The 23,591-nt window shown below is 44.6% G+C and overlaps 1 protein-coding gene across 1 annotated transcript in view; it reads right to left on the bottom strand.

Annotated features, from left to right (window-relative positions):
* Positions 1-990: 990 nt before the first annotated feature.
* Positions 991-23,591, bottom strand: part of PANX1 (pannexin 1) — a 47,770-nt gene continuing 25,169 nt past the window's right edge. The window contains 5 exon segments of the mRNA XM_046637485.1: positions 991-6,371; positions 6,374-6,442; positions 7,261-7,919; positions 9,006-9,229; positions 19,374-19,513. Of these exon segments, the coding sequence (XP_046493441.1) occupies positions 6,253-6,371; positions 6,374-6,442; positions 7,261-7,919; positions 9,006-9,229; positions 19,374-19,513 (1,211 nt within the window). The 3' untranslated portion in view covers positions 991-6,252.

Below are 23,591 nucleotides of genomic sequence, written 5' to 3'. Positions count from 1 at the left end.
GAAGAAGCAGCAAGAGGTGGGGCCTTGTGTAGCCAAAACCGAAAGTTTGTTCTTTATTCCCAAATCCATGAAGAGTCCTGAGGGATTTAAAATGGTGGGGGGAGAGCGGGCTGGGGAGCGGTAGGGAGAGTTGGCATAATCAGATTTGCATTTTAAAAAGTCCATTGACAGGAATGTGGAAGATGGGTTAGACATGGCAAGACTATTAGAGAAATTCGGGAAAGAAGTGACAAGAGCCTGAAAGATAGCACTGGGAATGGAGAGAGGCCTGAGAAGGATATTCAAGAGGTTAAACTATAGGCCCAGAGACAGGGCAGGATTTAGGATAACTTCTCTGGCAGACAGACCCCAAGGTGGCCCCGTGATTCCCCTGACTTTCATGCCCTGTGTAATCTTCTCCCCATGAGTGTGGGCAAGACTTATGACTTGCTTCTAAGCAACAGAATGTGGCAAAGGTGAAGGGATTTCACAGATGTTAACTAAGCTCCCAAAGCAGCTGATTTTGAGTCAATCAAAAGGGAGAGCATCCTGAGTGGCCTGACTTACTTAATAAGGGAAAAACTCTTAAAAGAGTGACTGGGCCCACCCAGAGACGAGAGAGAATCCTTACGGGTTTGACGATGTAAGCAGCCGTGTTAGAGAGACTCATGTGACAATGAACTGTGGGTGGCCTCCAGCCAACAGTCAGTAACAAGCAGACAATCACAAGGAAATGAATTCTGCCAGCAACCTGAGGGAAGCTTGGAAGTGGCTCCTTCCCCAGTTGAGCCTGCAGATGAGAACACAGCCTGTCCATGTCCAGAAAACTGGAAGATAATAAATACGTGTTGCTTTAAGCTGCTCAAGTTGTGGTAATTGTTATGGAACAAGAGAAAACTAATACAACTTTGAAGGTTCCTGGGGGTGTCACCCTAGGAAACAGTTGGGGAGAAGGAAGAGGTGATGATAGTTGCAGCTAGCATTTATGGATTACTTACTATATGCCAGGCACTGTGCCCAGATTTCAAATGGCTCCGATCTATTACCCACAACAGTAAATTGTGTTAATTGACCATTGTACAAGGGCGTTCCCCTCTTGAGAGAAGTGGGCAGGCCAATCCACGTTTAGCAGCATTTAGTCTCTACTCCTTCCTCTCCAAGCCCAGGCAAACAATCCTCAATCAGGAAGCATGTGATTTCTGCTTTAGAAATTCCAGAGTCTGTGGGCCCTTAATCAAAGACTTTCTTCCTTTACTTACTGCCAGCTGGATTTTAGTGGGAGCCATAAAGCCTACGGAATTTATGTATCCAGCAGAGAGGAATGAGCCTCAAGACATTTCAGGACTCATCTTCTGTTATACCTTCCTTGAAGAGAAGGCAAGAAATATTAAGACACATTTTCCATTACTCAGAGTTGTTTTATTTAGGTGGAGACAACAGTGCAGAATTAAAACAGTGTTTCACTTTTTTCTATAGACACAGCAGCCTTGATTTTCAGCCTTTCATCCCTCCTTAAAGAGGAGTCAGTCTGATCAGAATACAGAACTTGGACAAGTGACTCATGTGGAGATATGAAACATAATAGTGATAACCACCAAAACGTGAAGTTTTCAAGATTCTTGTGCTTTTTAAAAAAGGATCATTTTCTAACCCCATGATATGATCTCATCCTTCAATCTTTGTGGACTAGAAACCAATCGGTCTCACCAAATGACACAGCAAAAAGAACAGACATATTTTTCTTTAAAAGGTCTTAAGAAATTTAGTCATTAAAAAGAATTCAAATTATGCCTCAAGCACCACTTTACAGAATACGTTAAATTGTAATTACGGTGCTTTTAAAAAGCCAACTTATTAAAGAGGAGCTGATGGCTTCAGTTTTTGTAGGGAACACTTGTGTCAAATTCTACAAGGGTTTTTCCTCCTCTGATGGGCAAGGGGAAAGCACTCAAGACACGAGAAACTTTTATAACTTTCAGGAACTTGAAGAACAATTACTGATCAAATCTCATGCTTTAACTGACAAAGTATTTTTACAGCTAAAAAGAAAACCCAGAAACACAATACATCTCATTTAAAGCAGGCAGGACAAACCAATCATGAATTAACATCTATTATATTTCACAAATGACACAATATCATCTTGGCCAACCTTTTTTAACGGTTTCACTTTACTTGTCAAAAATAGGGTCAAAATGCCAATGATGGCCCAGAAGGAGCCATTTCATCTCAATGCCCTCAAATGAAACCTCAATTACTGGTAATTGCACACTTCAATCAATGTCCCTTTTCAAGAGGTTATTCTGGGAAATTATGGAGATCAGGACCTTTAAAACTGGCCCCATGGTGTAGTGGTTAAGTTTGGCGTACTACGCTTTGGTGTCCTGGATTTGCGGGTTCAGATCCTGAGCATGGACCTAGACTACTGGTCAGCCATGCTGTAGCGGCAACCCACATACAAAATCGAGGAAGACTGACACAGATGTTAGCTCAGGGCTGATCTTCGTCAAGCAAAAGAACAGGAAAATTGGCAACAGATGTTAGCTCAGGCCGACTGTTCCTCAGCAAAAAAACCACAAAACTTCAATTTCCCTAATCATTGCAGGCAACACTGAACTTGTATTGAACTTGAAAAGTGCTCACAACTTACTCCACAATAAAAAGCTAAGAACTGGCACTACTTATATGAGCAAACCTATTCATTTACAGAAATATTCCTCCCCCTACGAAAAGGCTAAATGAGTTCCCCTGCCCTTGCCTTTTAAAATCAAATCACAATTGCCAACAAACTAGGACGTATCACAGCAGGGTGTTCATTCATTCCACAAACCTTCACAGAATGCCTATGACACACCAGTCACTGTTTTAGGAGATTGTGATACAGCAGTGGATAAAAACTCCCACCCTCATAGATCTTCAATTTACCCTGAACTGACAAAAAGCAAAATTAACTAAACACAAATGCATTTATTTAAAAAGTTGTGCAACAGTCCGCCTCCAAGAGCTGAACTAATTCTCACAGGAACGAGGCCCACCATGCCCTGCTGCCACGCCCTGGCTCATTCTTGGACAGCAGAGAATCCTCAGTGAGCAGGTAATTTCACAAACAAACCATGATCATGCAATAAGACCCACCATATAGGCGGAAGTTTCTAGCATTCTCACAGTACAACTACAAAGTAGGACAAAACATTTACCCAGTGTTATGCGCAGCCTCCCCACGTTCCAGTGAGACTGAACACAGACAATGATTTGGATCTGGAATAAGATAATACCTGGTGGCCAGGGAGCAAACAGAGGTCAGTGCCAGCTGCCCGATCAGTCCAGGCAACTGCCACCCACTCAGTCTCCTAACTGACTCTTTTTAGCCTGACTCTAGAAAATGCAGTCAGTTACTCCAAAGGTACCGTTCACTCAAAAGGTGCAAATACGACTTCACTACACAAACATCAGCAGCTGAGACCTACTGTTGGAAGCAGCAGCTTCCACAAGGATAATGGGAGCGTCCATTCTCCGCTGTGTGGCTTGGTCTTCAGCCATTAGAGCAGAGCTTCTCGACGTTGGGTGCGAGGACTATGGTGACCCCGGAAGGTGTATTTAGTGCTGTGCATCTATCTGAGGAGAGGATTCATAGCTTTTAAACTCTTTGCAAGAGGGTTTATCACCTCCCAAAAATTTAGGAACCTCTATATTGGAGGGTCTCTGCCTGTCCCTTGGGAAAATTAAACATGCAGCGGGACACTGCTTTCAGAACGACCAGTCCCAGCTGCAACACTAGTGTTGTGCCTCTGGTTTAGAGGCCTCGTGATGATTTACCAGAAGACATGAGCTGGAAACAAAGTTAGTAACCCTGGTGTGGACATTTAGGATCTGTCTGTCCCCTTTTATAAAGCAATGAAGGCCTCCTCAGCCTCAAGAAACTGGCTCCTCTAAAGTAGTCCCCTAGGCCAGCAACTCACCATGGATGGATGAATTAACTCTCCTAAGAACACTTTTTCCCAAGCCGAAATGTATGACCACACATTCATATCAGCCTTTGAGAGCCACAACGGTTGTTCGTGGGCAAGTCCATGTCCCCCATAAGCCTGTCCTCCCCACTTTCAGCAAGGTAAGGTACAAAAGGCGAGTAGAGCTCTTACTGTTGAAAATCACTGTCGGTTATTGTTTTGTCCAAGCTTCAGCCTGGGGGATTTGTGGCTAAAGAATCTCTAGGAAAAACTGTAACTAGATCTCAAAACCATCAGCTACAGAAACTACAGGAGAGAGAAAAACAATATGGTGTCTCCAAGAACACAGAGCATTTGCTGGGAATTTTCTGGAAGGGCTTTTCTTGTGGCTACTCTTCCTCTTGGTATCTGTCTGTCTTCAATGCCTTTTACTAGACTCTGAATTCCTCAAAGATGGGGCCTGCCTTATTCATATCTGCAGAGACAGTGACTACTGGCATGATATACAAGACGTCACAGACTCTATTGGACCCTACTGGAGCTCAGAGAGTAGGAACGGGGAAATAAAAGAGAGGCCAAGGACTCCAATTATACTAATTCTGATAAAAGGACTACACGTGACAGGGCTTAGAGTTCCTGGTCTCCTAAAATAATGTATCCCCTTTTACCACTTCCAAATACAAATTAGGGGCAGTCTATAGAGAAGATGAGGCCTTTTGTGGGGGGGAAAAGCATATCATAGAAAAATAGATTCCTGAAATCTTTTCAGACTATAAAAAGAAACCAGTGTAGAGAAACGTGATGGAACATTTCAGATACAGTGATATAAAAATGTAGCAAAATCGATTATTTAGGCTACTACCATTTCTAAGTCACACTATAATCCAACAGTAATAAATATCATGTAATAATAATGTAAAGCACTGATTGCATCCTTGATATTTATCATTAGCTTTCCATCTCAGAAACCATTACAGAAGCACAAATAAAATCTGCTTTTGTGAATATTCTAAAAGGCAGAAAGAGCAGCTTACATAACTTTCGTTCTTCACAAAATAGTAAATAGATTAGGCAAACGACTAATTTAAGGGCAAATGTAAACTTTGAGGTTTCTGAGGATTACGCACTTTAGCAATGTGTTAACTTTCTAAGAGCAAAAACAAGGAGGTCAACAGATGTAATTTTAAAGAATTTTATATAAAATGTATAAACATAGTTAGGATCTATTTACATGGTCAGAATTGTGGAAAGTTTTTTTTATATATTCTGAATCGGCCTTAAATGTTTAAGAAATAATGCTTGGGTGTTACATTATATACCCATTTGTAACATTTATTCTATAATTCTCCATCATTGTTAGAATGTTCTTCCTAAATGGCCTCAATTCTGACATCATACGATTTTAAATTAAAAAGGATTTCTTAAATATGTGCTTAAATATAAAAGAAAAGAAACTGCTAAGTTGTTCTGGTTCCAAGCAGACTATATTGCAGGTGTCATTTACACGTTCTGATCGTAATAGGCAAAATGTCCCTCACTTTAAGCATTGTGTGTGCTGTTAATTTATTTAAGTAACATCCTGTTTCAAATGCTTTTGATAAGAGGATTTGAATTCCCTGCAGAAAACCCCTTGGAAAGTGATTGAATTAATTTGTTCAACGAGTTCAGATTTTCCTAGTGGGCTCTTCTAGAAGAGTTCCTTCCTATACAGAAGTCACACTTAAACAGCCTTTAGAGCATCTCGTTAACTAAGTTTTCAGTCAGAGCAGTGTTTGGGCCACTGCCCTTTGCAGCAGAATGCAAGCAGCAGTGGTTAGAGGATTTCCATTAGCCAAGGCCGACCAGCAGCAGCGCAGAGAGAGCCTGTGGGCAAGACCCACGGCACCAGCATTACTCCCATTTAGGACACTGCCAAGGACATGTCCACCTGTGGGTCCACAGGTAGCCTGTCAATGTTTTTCTTGTCCAACAGTAGTTAAGGGTACATAGGAGATTCATATTAAATTATATCCTGACATGTTTATTACTATTTCATAAAACAAAACAAAAAAAAACCTCCTGAAGTCCTCGCTTTCCAGTAGGTCCGAGTCTTGTCGCACCATCTGTTCAGAAAGGCATTTCTCTGAGGCACTAAAAGTGCTCCTACTCTTACTTTTGAGTAGTTTTTCCACTTTTCATTTGATGAGGACAAGGACTTACACATAGATTCTTGCTCCGGTTTATGTATCTCCACGTTGCTTCTCTAGAAAGTTCATGAAAGATTCTTCCCCAACATTTTGTTGACCATCATTTGCATTAGGGACTCAGGAAGACGTGCTCAGTATCTCTACGAATAACCATTGACTGCAAACCAGCTGGGAGCCTGACAGAGGTGCTTCAGCCAAAATGAATCCCACATCACAGAAGTCACAGATCTGAAGTTCAAGGAAGACATCAGCAGCAGGAAGAATCCAGAAGTCTCTGTCGAGGATTCTTCTCTCCATTATTTGCTTTAGTCTCACTGTGTACATTCAAATCTGTCAAAATGGAAAACAAATATTTATGACAGAGGTCACACAGGAGGAACCACGGGCACTAATTAACTTCTCTTCTGCTATCAATCTACCTCATGTTCTTTGCCTTACTAGGTTTTGCTTCTTAGCCAAATCTCACAGCACAGTGAAGTTAGGCCAGGGCAACAATTACATCAATAAACTTTCAGTCCCTTTTGAACCAGACCGAGAATGAAAGACAAGAGGGTACAGGGAGACAAGCCAGTAAAACAAGACAAAAATAAGTGAGAATGACAGCAACAAGAAATTCTTTTTTTTTTTTTTTTTTGAGGAAGATTAGCCCTCAGCTAACTGCTGCCAATCCTCCTCTTTTTGCTGAGGAAGACTGGCCCTGAGCTAACATCCATACCCATCTTCCTCTACCTTATATATGGGACGCAGAACACAGCATGGCGTGCCAAGCAGTGCCATGTCTGTACCCGGGATCCAAACCGGTGAACCCTGGGCTGCCGAGAAGTGGAACATGCACACTTAACCGCTGCGCCACCGGGCCGGCCCCAACAACAAGGAATTCTTGAGCAAGGGGCAAAGTATGAGACAGAGAAAGAGAAACTTCAAATATGAAAAGGAAGAGAGAACAGTCTAGAGAAAGCACAGATCTTTCCTTCTTTGGAGATTTGGGGCAGCACCAATTCTTTCCTGCTCTGTCAGTACTGAAAGACCCTAATGGGAAAATGGATTAACAATAGTGGGTGGGGTTAAGACTGTCAATCATTCATAAAAGGCAGCTGCAAAGGCGCTTGGTGGGCTTCCTCAGCCTCGGCCCTGACAGGCCACCCTACCTTTGAGCTCTGACATCTGGTTCCCCAGCTCCTTTCCCATCATCTGCACAGCCCTGGGAATTTTGCCATCGACAACATCCATCTTGATCGTGCCGAGGTTGGTCAGGAGCAGCATGGGGTCGATGCCCTGACCACTGCTTTTAATATTCTCCAGTACCTTCAGACACTTGTATGACTTGAGTTCACTTATATTCTCCTCCAAGAAAAGATTGTAGAGGCTCATGTCGTTGTACCTTTCAGACTTGAAATGCAGAACTCCGAAAGTGGGCAGGATTTCGTACACTTTGAGAACATCTGTCTTCTGTCGGAATGGAACAAACAGCGTGTAGACAACGACGGGAGCCAGCAGAACGTAAACCACAAGGTTGATGAAACTGAGCAACTGGAAGATGCCGACTGCAACAAGTTTGCACTGAAACCGATCAGGGACAGTGCTGTCATTTCTCAGGATCCCAGATTTGATGCTGCAGACAAACTCATCCGAGAGGGAGGAGAGGCTAAAGTAATAGCCCAGGTAGACACAGGCTAACAGTATAATACTGAGGGTTAGCACCCGGCAGCTGAGGTACCTGACGATTAAATCTTTAGAGTTTTTCTTTGTCTTCAAGTACTGCTCCACAATTGGGTACTTGAAGTGGCTTTCAGATATCTCCCACAAACTAAAAAAAATGAACAAAAATGTAAACCCTTACCAAGGCCATCAAAGATATACCCACATTCAGCCACACCCCACTAAAACCCTCAAATGCCTTCTCTCCTGTACTTCTCTACCTGTAACTTCAGTAGAATACCAGGGAATAAAATCAGGTTTTAAAAAAAAGGAAGAAGGAAAAGCAATAATAAAACACTTTTCCCCTTAATATTTTAAAGGTCTAGTTAGTTAAATGAGTTATATTTGTAAATTCTTAGAACACCTGGCACCTAGTAAATGTTAAATGTTTGTTAAATAAATTTGATATTTCTTATTCTGCTTTTTTTTAAACTACCATTTTGCACTCATGTGTGCAGAATAAGGAAAAGAATTTCCCAGCCCAACTGGAACACATATGCCTCCTATGGGTGAGGGGCGGGAGGCGACAGCTGAGTGTGTGTGGGCTCAGACTGCGGGGCCTGACAGACCTGGTCCAGGTCCCAGCTCTCCCACTAATAGCTAGAGGACAGTGCTTCCAACTGGAAAACTAATAATAAATGCATTTAGTTGAAACGATGCTCTGAGGGTGAAATGAGATAATGTACTTAGAGAACTCAACACAGTGTCTGGAATATATTAAGTATTTTAAAAATGAGAGCTATTAATATTCTTGTTACTATTGTTGATAATAAGAACCAGAGGAAGAATGTCAAAGAGGCAACACACTGCCTATTTGTTCCCTACTTCTCTCGCAGGGGTCTCTGAGCTCAGCAGCCTCATCATCCATTGCGCTTCTCCATTAAGGAGTAGGTCAAAGCAAGCAGGCCACACCTAGTTCCGTAACCTGCCACCCCTACTAGAACTGCATGTGAGAAGATGTGACAGTGATGTTTCACTCAACAAGGGAAGGACTCAACATGAGGACAGGTGTTGGGACAGACAGGTAGGGGAGAGATTTGGGAGAGCAGCCCTTCCTGTCTCCCAGAGAGCGTCAGTAGGTGAGTGATGGCCCCCCATCTACCAGCTATGGGAGCCCTGAGCTCAAACAGGCAGGAGAAGGGCAGAGAACTCGTACCCCAAAACCTGGCAAGACAGCTGCTGGGGGGTAAGTTACCTTTGCCCTGCGTTCTCATTAACACCCGGAACTGGGCTGGCACCATCTGTCACATCGAGGTCGTGCATGCTCTTTGCGGCTTTAATGGCGCGGTTGTAAACCTTGTCAAGTTCTTCCATGATAAACTTCAAATCTGAGCAAAGATGAGGAGCAGCTGTGAAACGCCAGAACAGGGAGGGCAGGTACAGGAGGATCGCCACCAGCAACAGGATGTAGGGGAAAAACTGGAAAACAAGGGAGCAAACCATGGGATTAACGGTCCCCCATCGAAGTAACCTAACTGTGCTAAGTGCTGCTCTCGCTTTTCTCATCTTGAGACAAATGTGAGTGCCCATGTCACTCATGGAAACCAGGCTCATTACCTAATAACCAGATAATGCTTGATATCGGTGACTATTTTTTTCCCCTCCTTCAATAGACTTTAAATTGAAGTAAATGGCAACTACACGGTGACACATGGTCTCTCCTCTCTAATCACAGAATGAAATGAAAAAATAAAATGATGTCCTTTAGAGTAATTCCTCAACAAAATCCCAATTAAGGAACAGGTAAATGTCACAGTGGCCTCTGCTGGGCTCTTTCTTTTTAATTGCTGTGGTTTTAGAAGGTCACTAAGGCAGAGCTGTTTGTTTGTTTCTTTTCTTTCTGGAATATGGGAGAATGTCACAGAAATGCATAACTTCACTCAAAACAAATTTAAAAAATTGTGGCTTTGGTGATCCAGTAATGACTCTATCAAACAGCTGAAATAAGCAGTTAAAATTCACAGAATTCGGAAGGGCCTTCTGTGCTGGGACAGACCTGAGGACCGCCCAAGACCCTCATTTTACAATTGGATCATCTCAAGTCTGGAGAAGCCAACCACAAAGGGGCAACGGTCAGGAGGAGAGCATCAGGATGTGGATGGATATGCAAAACAAGTGAGAGGGGATTCAGAGGTCAGAGCGAAAGCACTCTGTAGCCAGATCTGTGGGGCAGTCAGGAAGGGCTCAGCCTCAGGAGATGGAGGAAGACCATGACCCGCGGGCAGTGCAGATACAAATTTCAGCTCAGCTCAGTGGCCTGTGGATCTAACGGGCACATTATCATTAGTCCTCACAATGAGCCCGGCAAGGCCTTTACTGATGGCTCCATTTTGCAAAGGGGAAGAGGAAGCCCAGAGCAGCTTCTGGCCACAGAGCACAAAGCTAGTAAGTGACAGAGACAGAAGATGAAGCCTGACCTCTCTGCCCCAGAGCCATGACTTTTCTACCTTAATATACTGCAAATTATTTTACTTCTCTGGAAAACTTCTCCCTACCTTTGGACTGCTCTCGCTCTCAGAGTTGTAACAGGAAGAGGCCTCAGTGGCCTTGAGTTGACACAAAACCCCCACCCCTAACATCTCTGGGAGCAGGCAGTAGACCCAATGCCATGACTTCACTGTAAATTAAGATGCACAGAAAGTTTCAAATAGAGTATAGAGCATTCTCAAATAACCCTTGTCCAGTTTTCCCCACTGTTAACACCTTACGTTTCCGTGGTACATCACTGGTACATTACTAGCAACTAAGTTCCACACTTTGATTTGGATTTCTCCATTATTTCTCCAGTATTGTCTTCTTTCTCTTGGGAGATCCAATCCAGAGTGCCCAGTGCATATAGTTGTCATGACTTCCTAGTCTCCTTTGTTCTGTGACAGTTCCCTCAGCCTTTCCTCATTTTTCATAAAGAATAGTATTTTTAAACTCATAAAATAATACATATAGGTTCACAGAGGAAATGAATTATATTAATATAGTTATCAAAATATTAAAAAACAAATTTGCATGTGATTATTAACACATTGAAAGGGCTCTAACAGAAGGTCAAATACCTTCAGTAACTTTGCAGTAGTGAAGAGTAAACAGTATTCTAAGTTACCTGTGATTTCTGTGGGTGAGAAAGTCACTACATATATGTATATACTTATTTTTTATGTTAAATTTTAGTTAGAAGTGCCTAAAAATAAAGTTGTCATGTGTTTTCCCACCCTGGCTCACAGACTCCTTGATGCTACCATGGACCCCACGTTAGAAACCTCTGCTCCAGAACAAAGAGACAAATAGCACAGAGGGCTCTGAAACTTTGCAAAGCTCTCTGATCAATACGGCTGCAACGCTTCAGGGTCCTGACATGGGCTGGAGTTTCTCAAAATTATTAACCCAATTTGCAAAGGGCTGTTACACAATGACACACACAACAGGCTGTGATGAGCTGAATTTTGGCAGCATAATTCAAAGCTGGCTGCAGTGAGAAGCACTGTCCCTTCAACCCTTGCCCACTCTGAAGGGTACCCATTAGTAGAAAAATGTAACTGCATAATATAGAGTTTGCGCTGCTTCCATAACCAAGAGAGCCAGGCATTTTCTTTCGGAACCACGGAGAGAACACTATTGCTAACTTGGGGTTGTGACATATTTTTTAAAAGTCACTTTTGTTCCAAAGCTATCTAAATAACAGTATTTTACTTCAAACTTTTCTTCTGAATGAAACAGTGACTATTTACAGTCTGTGGCAATTTTTCTAACATGCCTATGTGGTGCACTAATTAGTACCAATGAAAGTTCAGCACAGCTCACTGTAATTAGAAAAACGAATGTTTAAAGGTATTACATATTGGCCCTAGGCTTTCTCCTAAAATACCCTGTACCTTGATCACCTCTTTAGGAATGTAGTTGAATGCCCTGTTTCTTGGTTTTCTCCACAATTCAACCTTTTTTTTCTTTTCCATCAAAAATAAAAAGGCGACTTTCAGTGAATCTGTAACAAGCTTGTATTAAAATCAATTCAACTGAAATAGGAATCCGAAAAAGCATTCAATTATCCTCTTTAAAATCCTTTTGTCCAAATAAGGAAGCCAGGAAAACTGCAGGGCCTCGGGAGTGCATCTGCTGGACAGGAACGACACTGCTCAGAAGCCCCATCTCCTCCAAACTGTCCGAGACCAAAGCTGTGACTGCGCTGCTCTCTAGGACGTCCATGTTTGCACTGAGCTCTCCCCACGAGAGCGAAGCTTCTCAAAGCAACATGGAATGAAGGAGTTGGCACAATTTTCAGTCTATTTGCTTTAAAAATCTGTGTTGTTTCTGGAAGGGGTTGTAGTTAAAACAAGAGACCCTCCAGGTGGAAGGAAGCTTGCAGGGGATTGGTACAAGCTCCTTCCACATTCAAATTCCCTCTACCTCATCTACGGCAAAGAAACGTCCAGTGAGGCCTGAACAACTTGTCCCCTGGAATGCATGTGATCATGTCTTATGGGATTAAATGCAGATGGGTAAATTCATTCCAAAACATCGCCTGGGCACCTGCTAGGTGCCAGGCGGTGGGCTGGAAGCACGGTCCTCACAGATGAAGTGCACAGAGGCTGCCCCAGGACCACACTGGCCGGGTGGGAACATAAGCTAATAATTAAATAATCAAAACATAAAAGTGATGGCCACAAAATATGTAGGTTCTAAGTACTGAGGGAACAGACATGTCCGTGGGGAGGTCAGGGAAGGCTCTGTAAAAGAGGTAACATCTCAACTATGTCTTAAAGCACAGGGAGGCAAAAAAATAACATAAAATAAAGCATTATGGTAAGACTCAGCTCCAAATTCACCATCTCTGTGGACCTCCAGATATCCTCTTTCCTTTGCTGGAATCCTTTCTCCTTGTTTGCCTGGTGAGTTCTTACCCAACCAGGGGAGCAAAGGCAGTGAGCAAGACCACAGGTGAGGAAGTAGGAAGAGCTGAGGCTGGAAGGGTGTACTAGGTTGAACGGTGTCCCGCGCACCTGGAACCTCAGAACATGACACTGTTGGGAAATAGAGTTTCTGCAGATGTAATTAGTTGAAATGAGGTCATACTAACTTAGGGTGGGCCCTAATCCAGTGACTAGTATCCCTGTAAGAAGGCCATATGATGACACAGAGACACACAGGGGAGAGGCCATGTGGAGATGGAGGCAGAGATTGGAGTGATGCATCCACGAGCCAAGGAACACCAAGGATCGCCAGCAACTGCCAGAAACTATAAGAGAGGCAAGCAGCAGATTCTCCCTCTGAGCCCTCAGGAGAGAGCCAACTCTGCTGACACCTTGATTTCTAACTTCTGGCCTCCAGAACTATAAGAGAACAAATTTGTGCTGTTTCAAGCTACTGAGTTTGTGGTAATCTGTTCTAGTAGTCCTAGGAAACTCACAGAAAGGGTACGCAGGGACCAAATTACGAAGCTTTCGGCTTCTACATTATTCATAATAGGAAGCTCCTAGAGGAGGGCATGATCAAAATTCACCTAAGAAAGATTACAGCAGCAGTGGAGAAGGGAACGCACTGGAGAGGAGAGAGACAAGGCAGGAGGTTGCTGAGCAAAGAGGTGGGAAGTGACGAGCACTGAACTAAGTCAGCGATGGGGAGAGGGAAGCCAGATTGGAAAGCTCCGCAGAGAGGGAAACAGACTTGGAAGTGACAGAAGGAAAAGGGGAAGAACTGAGGCTAATTCTAGGTTTCCAGTTTACGCAAGGGTGTGGATTGCGGTACCATTAGTTGAAATAAAGAAACAAGGAGGAACAGAGTCAGAGCAGAGGAGAGTGAGGTGGGAGGCAGACGTAAGAAGATGAGAAATTTTGAACATGATATACCTGTAGTCATCTACCTGGTAGAGACATGTAGTAGGTAACTGAAAATGAAGGAAGAAAATCTAGCCAGCTTTCCATTTCAGGATCATGTAACATATAGATGGTTGAAGCCAAGAGCACAGTTGCGATTCTCCAAGGAGAATGTGTAGAAGAAAACAAGAGGAACAGGGAGGGATACGAGACCCTACCACTTAAGGGACAGGCAGAAAGAGAATTTTGGAGGAGATGGGAAGGAATGGTCAGAAGGTAGGAAGCATGTAAGCCAAGAACAAATTCCAGCGGGGAAGTCACACATAAAGATGCATGAAAGATGTTTGTTCTTGGCTGCATGTTGTTCAGACAGTAACCCACTTAAAGATAATCCCAAATATGGAAGTCTAAAGAGTGAAAGGCCACCAAGAAAGGTTAATGCACTCCACGAGCAGCTTCCAGAGGCCAGAGAAGAAAGATGGTAGGCCATTCTATCCTGCACTCGAGGGCACACACCTCAAGTAGCAGGCTTCATGATTCATGACATTCTGGGAGGGATCTAATATGAGGAGAGAAGATGGTAAGCAAAGCATTTGTGCGTAGAAGAAGAAAAAGACTCCTGTCCAGAATTAGAACCAAGTTACAAGGAAGCAAGGAAAAACTTTCCTAAAGATCTGCACAAAAAGGGAATGTCCCATGAGGCAGGGAGTTCCCTTCCAATGGATCCTCTGGAAGGGCTTTAGAACTCTAGATCCGGGGTGAGCAAACGTTTTCCTGCAAACAGCAAGACAGAAAATGTCTATGAGCCGTATGAGCTCTGTTGCAACTATTTAACTCTGTCATAGAGTGAAAACGGACACAGGTAATGTGTAAATGAATGGGCAAGGTTGTGTTCCGATAAAACTATTTGCAGAAACAGGCAGTGGGCTGGATTTGGCTGGAGTGTGTATGTCATAGTTTGTCAACCCCTGCTCTGGATTCTTGCTTCTCAAAGAGTGGTCCACAGACCAGCAACTTCAGCATCACCCAGGAGCTTGTTAGAAATGCAGAATGCAGGCCCCCATCAGACCTACTGAATCTGAGTCTACATTTCAACAAGATCCCCAGGTGATCTGTATGCACATAGAATGTGGGGAAACTGGTCTAGAGGAATGCTGCCCACATGGAACCCAAGTTGGGCCAGCAGCATCAGGATATCCTGGGAAACTGATAAAAACCATATTCCTGGGAGCTGGCCCAGTGGCATGGTGGTTGAGTTCCCACACGCTGTTTTGGCAGCCTGGGGTTTGCAGGTTTGGATCCAGGGCACGGACACAGCACCACTCCTCAAGCCGCGCTGTCGCGACATCCCACATAAAATAGAGGAAGATTGGCACAGATGTTAGCTCAGTGACAATATTCCTCAAACAAAAAGAGGAAGATTAGCAACAGATGTTAGCTCAGGGCCACTCTTCCTCAAACACACAAAAAACACACAAACAAACCCCAAAACTCCCATATTCCTGGCGTTAACTCCACAGGTTTCAACCCAGTGGTCTGGATAGGGCTCAGGATCCTGTATTTTCACAAGCCACCCCGTAGGTAATGCTAAGGTTTGCAAACATCTGGTTTGGGAGCCTCAGAGGTCCCCCTCTGGCTAAGTTTCTGTAATCCACTTAGGAGAAATAAAGATTTGTTTACTCTGCTAATTTTATTTTCTTGTTCTTGTTGTTCTTATTTTGTTTTGCAATCAAAATTCTGCTTCTCTGTTTCAGAAAGAAATCTTGCCAAACAGTTATGAACTTGAACAAAGAGAACAGAACACTCAAAAGAAGCCCAGTTATCAAACAGTCTTAGAGCACCACCTGTCGGTCCCCTTGACTGCACCACATTTCCACCAAAGACTCTTCCTTAGAGGTACTAGAAACCACCAGAAACAAATGGAGAGGGAAAGAAACAGAGAAGAGGCAAGGAGAAATGAAAGGAGAGGTGGGGAGAAATTGCAGCATTAATTATACCAATGCCATCAACTCTACACTGCTACACACTTAAATATGACACTGAGTAATTCCTCTGGGGGGAATTTGGGTCTCCTGGTTTTAAATCTGGCATCACAACTGACTTGAGGAGTGTTCACTAAACCCTGTGCCTATAATCCACTGAGCACCACTCAGAGCGCTCCTAGAGAGCTGAGTCTGGCTCTAAACACGATGTACCAGCCACATTCTGCCCTTCCCTCCCACCTATGAGCACCCACTATGGACTATGTGTTGTCCCAGGGGTACGCTGATGAATGAGATATGGACATGGTCTCTGCCAGCATGGAACTTACTTACAATCTTAGAAAGAAAGAATCAATTAAGCAGAATTAACGCAAGTAATTACCATATCCCAGGGTGACTCCAGGAAAAGCACAAGCTGCTCTGGAATGTACAACCAAGCAACACAGACCAGGGTGGGGTGCAGCTGACGTCCTGCTTGGGTAGCATTCCCCTTTTTACAATCTGACTGTCTTTAGGCAGAGTGTGTGCTCTGCCGTCCACACAGGGGCCCTATGGGCTTATTCCTGGAGGCTTCATGTTGACCCACCTGGCCCTTGAAGCAATGTGACCTGGCAACAACCCTCAATCTAGAAATGAAGGGGAAGCTTCTAGGTGGAAATGACATTTAAGCTGAGACCAGAATAATACCTTAAGAGTTAGCCAGCCTGGTGGGGTGGGGGGAGGGTATGTGTCAGGGGAAGGCTCTTCATAGGAGAGTGTGTGAAACAGCCAAGAAATATGAGACCTGTGGGAAGTTAGGGTCCCAGGGACACAGGGGGACAGTGGGAATGGGTCTAGATGTGAGGCTGGGGTGGTTCACAGGGGCCAGGGGGGGTGAACCCAGGTTGTTATTCTCTCTTCCTTTTCCCAGAAAGAGATTTTATGAGAAAGAAAAAAATGTGAATAAATTGTCTATTATCATCATGTTCATTTCCTCACTTCCCATTCACCCACTGCCATCTGGTACCGACTTCTCCACTGAAATCACTGCTGCCAGGGTCGCCAGTGATTTCACCAAATCCAGTAAGTTTTGTCTCACCTTCATTGCATGGTCTTCTCTGCCCAGCACTTAACAGAGCTCACTGCTCTGTCTGAGAACACTCATCCCTTGGTTTCCATGAGAACCACACTCTCCTTTTTCCATCTACCTTTCTGACTATTCCTTCTCGGTGTCTGTACACATCTGTTCTCCCAACTAACCAGCGAGCTCCCTGAGGGAGGGGCTGTGTCATGTGAGGCTCTGATGCCGAGCATACTCAAATGCACATGGTAGGCCCTCAACCAACATTAGCAAAAATCAACTCTATGTCACTTATTGTTTTCAGTTCAAGAATTTCCATGTCTGTGAAATTCTGCATATTGTCTTAGTCCTTTGAACATATTATTAACAGTTATTTAAATGTGTGTCTGATCCATCTATTATCTGGATCTCTTGTGGGTCTGTTTCTAGTTCTGATTTTTCCCTTGATTTTCTTGTATGCCTGTTATTTTTAATTGAGTGCTGAACATTACATGTGAAAAACTGAAGCAAGAATTTGAGATTCTGGGGGCCTGGCCCTGTGGCTTAGTGGTTGAGTTCAGCATGCTCCACTTTAGCGGCCCAGGTTCAGTTCCTGGGTGCAGACCTACACTGCTTGTTAGTGGCCATGCTGCTGTGGCCCACATACAAAACAGAGGAAGACTGGCACAGATGTTAGCTCAGGGTGAATCTTCCTAAGCAAAAAGAGGAAGATTGACAACAGATGTTAGCTCAGGGTCAATCTTCTTCAGCGAAACAAAACAAAAAACAGAATCTGAGACTCTGGAGGAAGTTACCTTCCTCTAGAGGATTTACTTTTGCTTCTGGCTGGCAGATAGGCTAGAGATTCATTCAAACAGTATTGAAATGATTCAAACCAGGGCTCTAGTCCCTGTGAGGGCTGGTTTAATTCTGGATCACCCCTTACTCTTCAGCAATGGCCTTTCAAGCTGGGGGTGTTGACCAGGGTCCTTCCAACTTGGCAGGTCCCAACTTCAATTTTTGTCTCCAGCCCTGTGAATCTGGCAAGAACTCTGCTTAGACCGTCGGCCAAACTTCCGTCCAAACAAACTAGACTACCACCACGAGAAAGAGGGCGCCTTACTCTCTCACTACTGGAAACCTAAGGCCTGGCCACCCACGCTGCTCTATAAGATTTCCTCTCCTACCCTACAGGGGCCATGGGCTGGGAGCCCAGAGACCTGATTCTAGTCTTACAGCCAGCACTAGTCCTGTGACTCCTGGGCTTAACTCCTAAAGCTGCCCCTATCTTTAAATGTAAAATGCATCTGGATCAGAATCTTCGAATTTCTTCCTGCTCTAAAGTTCTGCAATCTCTAACATCCTTGCCAACTCTTCCATTAGACATCCTAGATTACACATTCTTCTTCTGTAGCTCCATCAATGCCCAGCCCAGCAACTGATTATAACCTTCCATTCTCCTAAGAGCATTGTAACAAAGGGAGTGAAACTACCACAGCATGGATTCAGACTTGCAAACTAGGCTGTTCAACTTCTGGAACTGTGCCCATTCATACTAAAGATCCTTGTCATTTGTTGCCCTGGCTACTAAGTCATGCAAAGTTGCTGAGGACCCAACTAACGCGAAGGCTGAAAGTCAAAGAGAAGAGAGAACCCAGAAGAAGAAAGGAGCCACTGTAAGGCATCACTGTGCTGAGTGGCACAGAATAAATAACCATGAAAGGAACAGGCCTGAGTCAGAGCAAAGGATTTAAACTGTTCTTTCCAAAAAGAAAGATGCTGATTGTGTTTTTGGCAGCAGGTCAAAGCAGGAGAGAGTCACACAAACTTCAGCCTTTGGTTTTTCAGAAGCTAAAATACCATGTTTTCCTAAGTAGATGAGAATACCAGAAGACACACAAACGTTCTATTTGTTTTCATGATGGACAAAAGAACCAGTGGTTGAAAATAAGGACAGGCTGAAACAAAGTTCTACTTTCATAAGCACAGAGAAGACCTAATGGAGACACTTCACTACGCACAGAACGTTCTCCTGCACAAAAGTGCCAACTCTGGCCCACGTTCTTCACTGCCCAGCCTCTGTACACCCCCCACCTCCACCACACCCCGATCCTGGGGCTCTTGACCTGAACTTCCTCTGTGTGGGACACTGGTGTCTTCAGTGCAGTGTTTCCCGTTCCTTGCAGTATCTGGATCCATCAGAAAGTAAAGGAATCTATTCCAGAAGTTGTGCTGCAGCCAACACACCCAGAAGGAGTCATCACTGTGCTTCTCGGTGCTCCAGTAACACACTGGCTAGAAGCAGCTGAACTCTGTGTTGGTCCTTACTTTTTCCAAGAGACGCTGTACGTGTGGTGGACAAGACCCTGGCCAAAGCAGTGTTTCAGTCCTACCTCTACCACTATCAAACAGTGCTCACTGAGGCACTAGAAATGTACTGAGGACCTGCCATGGGCCAGACACTCTGCTGGGCATGAAGAATAGAAAGGTGACTAAGACACATGAGGTGCATGCCATTAAGGAGCTATAATCCAAAGAGTGCCTCAGTTTCCCCATCTGCTAAATTAAGGTGCTAGATCAAGTAATCTCTGAGGCTCCTTTTGACTTGAAAGTGCTGTGGTGGTACGAGCTGAGTGACCATCCATATCTGTGTGGCCGTGGACTGGCACAGTCTCTCTGGGCCTCAGTTCCCACACCTATAGAGCAAACAGGTGAGATTTCAAAATGTCCCCAGTTACCTTATGTAGCCACAATGGCAGGTTTCCAGAATCGCCCTGCAAGGACTCCTTCTGCTGAACAGCAGCCCAACAGTAAGAATCCACGAAGGCAGCCTGACGCCAGGAGAAAGAACTTGGGGAGAAACAGCTTATTTGTGTACCTGAGAAACAAAAACAGATTGTTCCAGATAAATGAAAGCACAGGCGTCTGGACCCTTCCCACCCCACCCATCTCCCCTTCCCTGCCTGAGGTTTCCAGCATTAGCTAAGTCCTGGAGCACCACGACAGGGTGAGGACAGAAGCGAAACCAAACACCCACAACTGTACTAAAGCTGAGTACTGGAGAGCCTTCTGGCCAACACTGGTCATGACAGCAGCCTGGGCTCAGTTGGGGAAAAACCCTTGAAAGAAGTGAACCCACCATAAAAAGAAAAAGTGAGCAAGAAAAGAACCAGAGGCAAAAATGTACAAAGAAGACATGCAGCGAGCTGGTTTAGTTTGGGGTGAGAGTTGAGAGAAGGGAGGGGGATAGGGTGGGGAGGGGAGAAGGGAGGAGGAGAGTCAACGAAGAAAACTGGACTAGAAAAGGAGTCCTTTTAGGCAAAAAACAGAGAACTTTCAGCCTGAGAAAGAGAAGGCTGATGGAACATTTGGTAATCCATCACTGGATGGCCAATCAGCAGTCTTCCATCTCCTCTAAGAAAAGAAGGCACAGGCTGAAGCTGCAGCCTGTTCTCAAGTGGTTCACATTCGGAAGGCACATGCTTGAGACTGCAGACCTCCAGACAAGGAGATGGTCGCCGGATGGGGAACTGGGAAAGCTGGGTCCCAATGAGGCTCTGCTGTTAACTCGTTAACTTGCTCTCCTGGGAAGGAGCTCTGGGACTCGGTTTTCTCCTCTGCAAACTGAGGACTACATTACTTACTACGTGGAAGACTCTTCAAGCTCTCGAGTGCCTTGGACTCATAAAGTGGCCAACAGACCTTTTGGGGTGCAGGGCAGAAGCCATGTCCCCCCTCCTTGCCAGCCAGCAGAGGGCCTGGCACTGAGCCCCTCCTGGCGGCCCCTAGCCCAGCCCCACTCCCCCATCCCATCAAGCACCTACAGGAGCGTGTGTTTGTCACAGGCTCCACGACCAGCTGCTGTCGCCCACAGCAGGCACACTCTCTCCCACATCCATGCAGCATGAGACAGTGCTAAGTTCTTGGGCTCTGACATTAGTTGTATTTAAATCTAACTCTGTCACTCATAGCTGTGGCCTCAGGTCACATAGCCTTCCAAAGACAGGAATCTTCAAAAAGGGAATGACATTAATGTCTATATACTTAGCATAGTGCCTGGTTTCTAGCAGTTGCTCAATAAGTGTTACATTCTTCTATATGAAGTAACTAGAAGATTCTGTTAAAGCTTTAAAGATTGGGGGCCTGGCCACCATTCTCCCTGACCACCCTATGGAGAGAACAAGACAATGGGAAGACACTGAGCTGGACTTCCCTAGTCTCTGGGACATAAAAAGCCTCAAAGGGTCGCCTTCCTCTGGGGAGGGGGTGGCCTCCTTTATCCTTGTGGGAGGAGAGGGCAGTGACAGGAATTCTGTCCAGATAGTAGATTCTTGTGGTGGAGAGGGTGCAAGGAGCACGGCCCTGAGTCCCCCCTCTTCTTCATCAGGTGCCTTTATGCCCACAGACATCAGGAAACGACTTCTCAGCAAGAGTTCTCAGAGGAGATCACTGTGAAAACCCAAATACCATCAGAAAGTGTCCTATAACAGGGTAAGTTCTTGCCAACCAGGAATGGCTTAAATATGTGTTGGGGATGAGGAAAATATTTCAAGGTCCCTTCCAACTCCCTTATCCCATTAAACTTGAGTCTTTCCATTTTATTTTTAAAAAATAGAGTAGTCAGGACAGCACAGGACCACACGGCTAGCCTCACGCTGCTCTCGCATGAGCATGCTTTCTCAAATGCTTCCTACGAGGTCCCACACACCAAGGCTTACTGGGTGTAAGAGCAGATACTACAAGAGGGACCGGTAGGCCCCAGGTTATAAATGGATGGCTTCTGGCAAGTTGCAGCATCTGTCCAAATACTTTCTCAAGAAAACAGACAATGCCATTAGGATTTTATGAAAACCTGTCTGGTCGTAAGTTCCTTAGGTACAGCTCTCATAGCGCATGTTGCAACACGTAGTAACATTCTTTCCATAGGAAAAGGTGCTTCAAGGTCTGTCTTGAGACCTCAGGGGCCTCCCCCAGGCAGTGGTAGAAACTGTTAGAGCATAAATAACTAAACTTATGGTACCACAGCTTTTGAAAAAGAGGAAGAAAGGAAATATAACTAAGTCTGGAGACAGAGATTGAGGACTTGTTGAGCTCATAAGTAAATGTTCTTCATCTGGAATGCAAGGTCAGAAGACAAGAGAGCAGACAACCAATATTCATGGCATACCAGGCAGCCCTTAAATCATTACCTCATTTAAACTTCACAACCAAATTGTGTTTGTGTGTGTGTGTGTGTGTGTGCGTGCGATAGAGAGAGAGAGACAGAGACAGAGAGACAGAGAGAGAGAAATCATATCTTTATTTTACCCTGGAGGAAACCAAAGCTCAACATAGTTCAGTAATCGGTCACCCAAGCTAGTAAACGCTAGCACCAAAATTTGAATCTATATGTATCTCTTAGTCTTTTAAAACACTCCTCTCTGGGCCAGTCACTCCAGCAAGGCCATGCTGGAGGAGGTCCTAGGAGTCAGGGCTCTGTCACACTGGGGGTGGTTTGAACAGATGGTTCCTCCAAGTGACCAAGCCAGCCAGAGCTTCCTAGGAAGGGTCAAGGACAAGTCCACGAAAAGTAATAGATCAAGTCCTGGGTATTGGGTATTCCCAGGCTAGAAATGAGAAACAGAGGAAGTCAAGAGCCAGGCAGGGCAAGAGCCAAATTGGGAATGAAGCGCAGGAGTAAAGGGAGGGGCAAAGCAGGAGGGTGCAGGAGGACCAGAGCAAGCTGGGCTGTGCAGCCGTATACCTTCCCCCCGGTGTGACAGCTCGGCCTGGCTTACAGGCACCATGTCAGGGTGTTCAGCTGCTGCCATGGGGCTAGGATGCTTGGGACCTGGACCATCCCGACTCATCTCTCCAAATGTAACTCCACATCTTTTATCTCATCCACTCTTTGAAATAATATTGGGAGGGAAACAGGTAGTGTTTTCCTAGTAGTCTTTCAGTAAGGAGAGCTTCTAGTCTTTCCCTATTCCATTTTTTTAAAGTGTTGCCAGATTATTCATCCTAAAACTCAGTTCTGATCTTGTCACTCCCTTGGCTCAACGTTTTCACTGGTTCCCCACTGCCTGGAGTACAAATCCAAACTGATGCTGTCACTAGCTCAGGCCTGAGTTACTTAACGGAAGTTTCAACAGCACTTAATGGTTCCTCAAAGTTGTCTTTCAGGTCTTTTCCAGGAAGACAAGCAACCATCTGCCACCCTGAAGTGCTTCAAACCCAACTCCAAGAGTGACGCCTGCACAGACGGGCTGAGTAGTGCCCCAAAAGTTACCTTTGCTTCATTTTAATGCTAATATCTCTGCCCCAGGAGGAGCCTACGGCTTATTAGCATAAGATGCGATGTATGTGAGAGCAAGCTTTCAAACTACACCTGTGTGAGCTTATACCCACCTCTACACGTAATGATGAAACTTCCCTTTTGAACATTCATTCCCCCTCCGAAATAAAAGACACTTGCTTTCCCTTGCTTGAGGAGCCACAGCTTTGGAAATGATTCCCTGTGGGCTCCTTATTTGCTGCAAATAAAATTTACTTTGTGTGACAACTACTTCTGGTGAAGGCTTTAATTTCAACTCACCAAAAAGTGAACCCATGTTGGTTTGGTAACAATGCTCCAATCCAATCCAATTATTGCTACAGTTTGCACAGGCCTGATTTGTTCCTAAATGGCTGCCTTTCCTTACACTATTCCCTCAGCCCAGGGGACCTCTGTCCAATACTTGTTTAAGTTAATGCCCCTCCCTGTCCACCTCCATGGCCCACCCTTTAAGCCCAGCTCAAATGTCACCCTCTCCATGAAGTTTCCTTCCCGCTGAGCTCCCACCACTCTTTAAAGCCATCAGAGACACCTTCAACCATGCTGTACACACATATATGTATATCTTATCTCCTCTAGGAATATCTCAACTCTTGGCCGGCAGGATGAAAACACACACACACACACACACACACAAACA

The sequence above is a fragment of the Equus quagga genome, chromosome 14 (assembly GCF_021613505.1).
Source record: "Equus quagga isolate Etosha38 chromosome 14, UCLA_HA_Equagga_1.0, whole genome shotgun sequence".
Lineage (NCBI taxonomy): Eukaryota > Metazoa > Chordata > Mammalia > Perissodactyla > Equidae > Equus > Equus quagga.
This window is presented reverse-complemented; position numbering and strand designations above follow the sequence as displayed.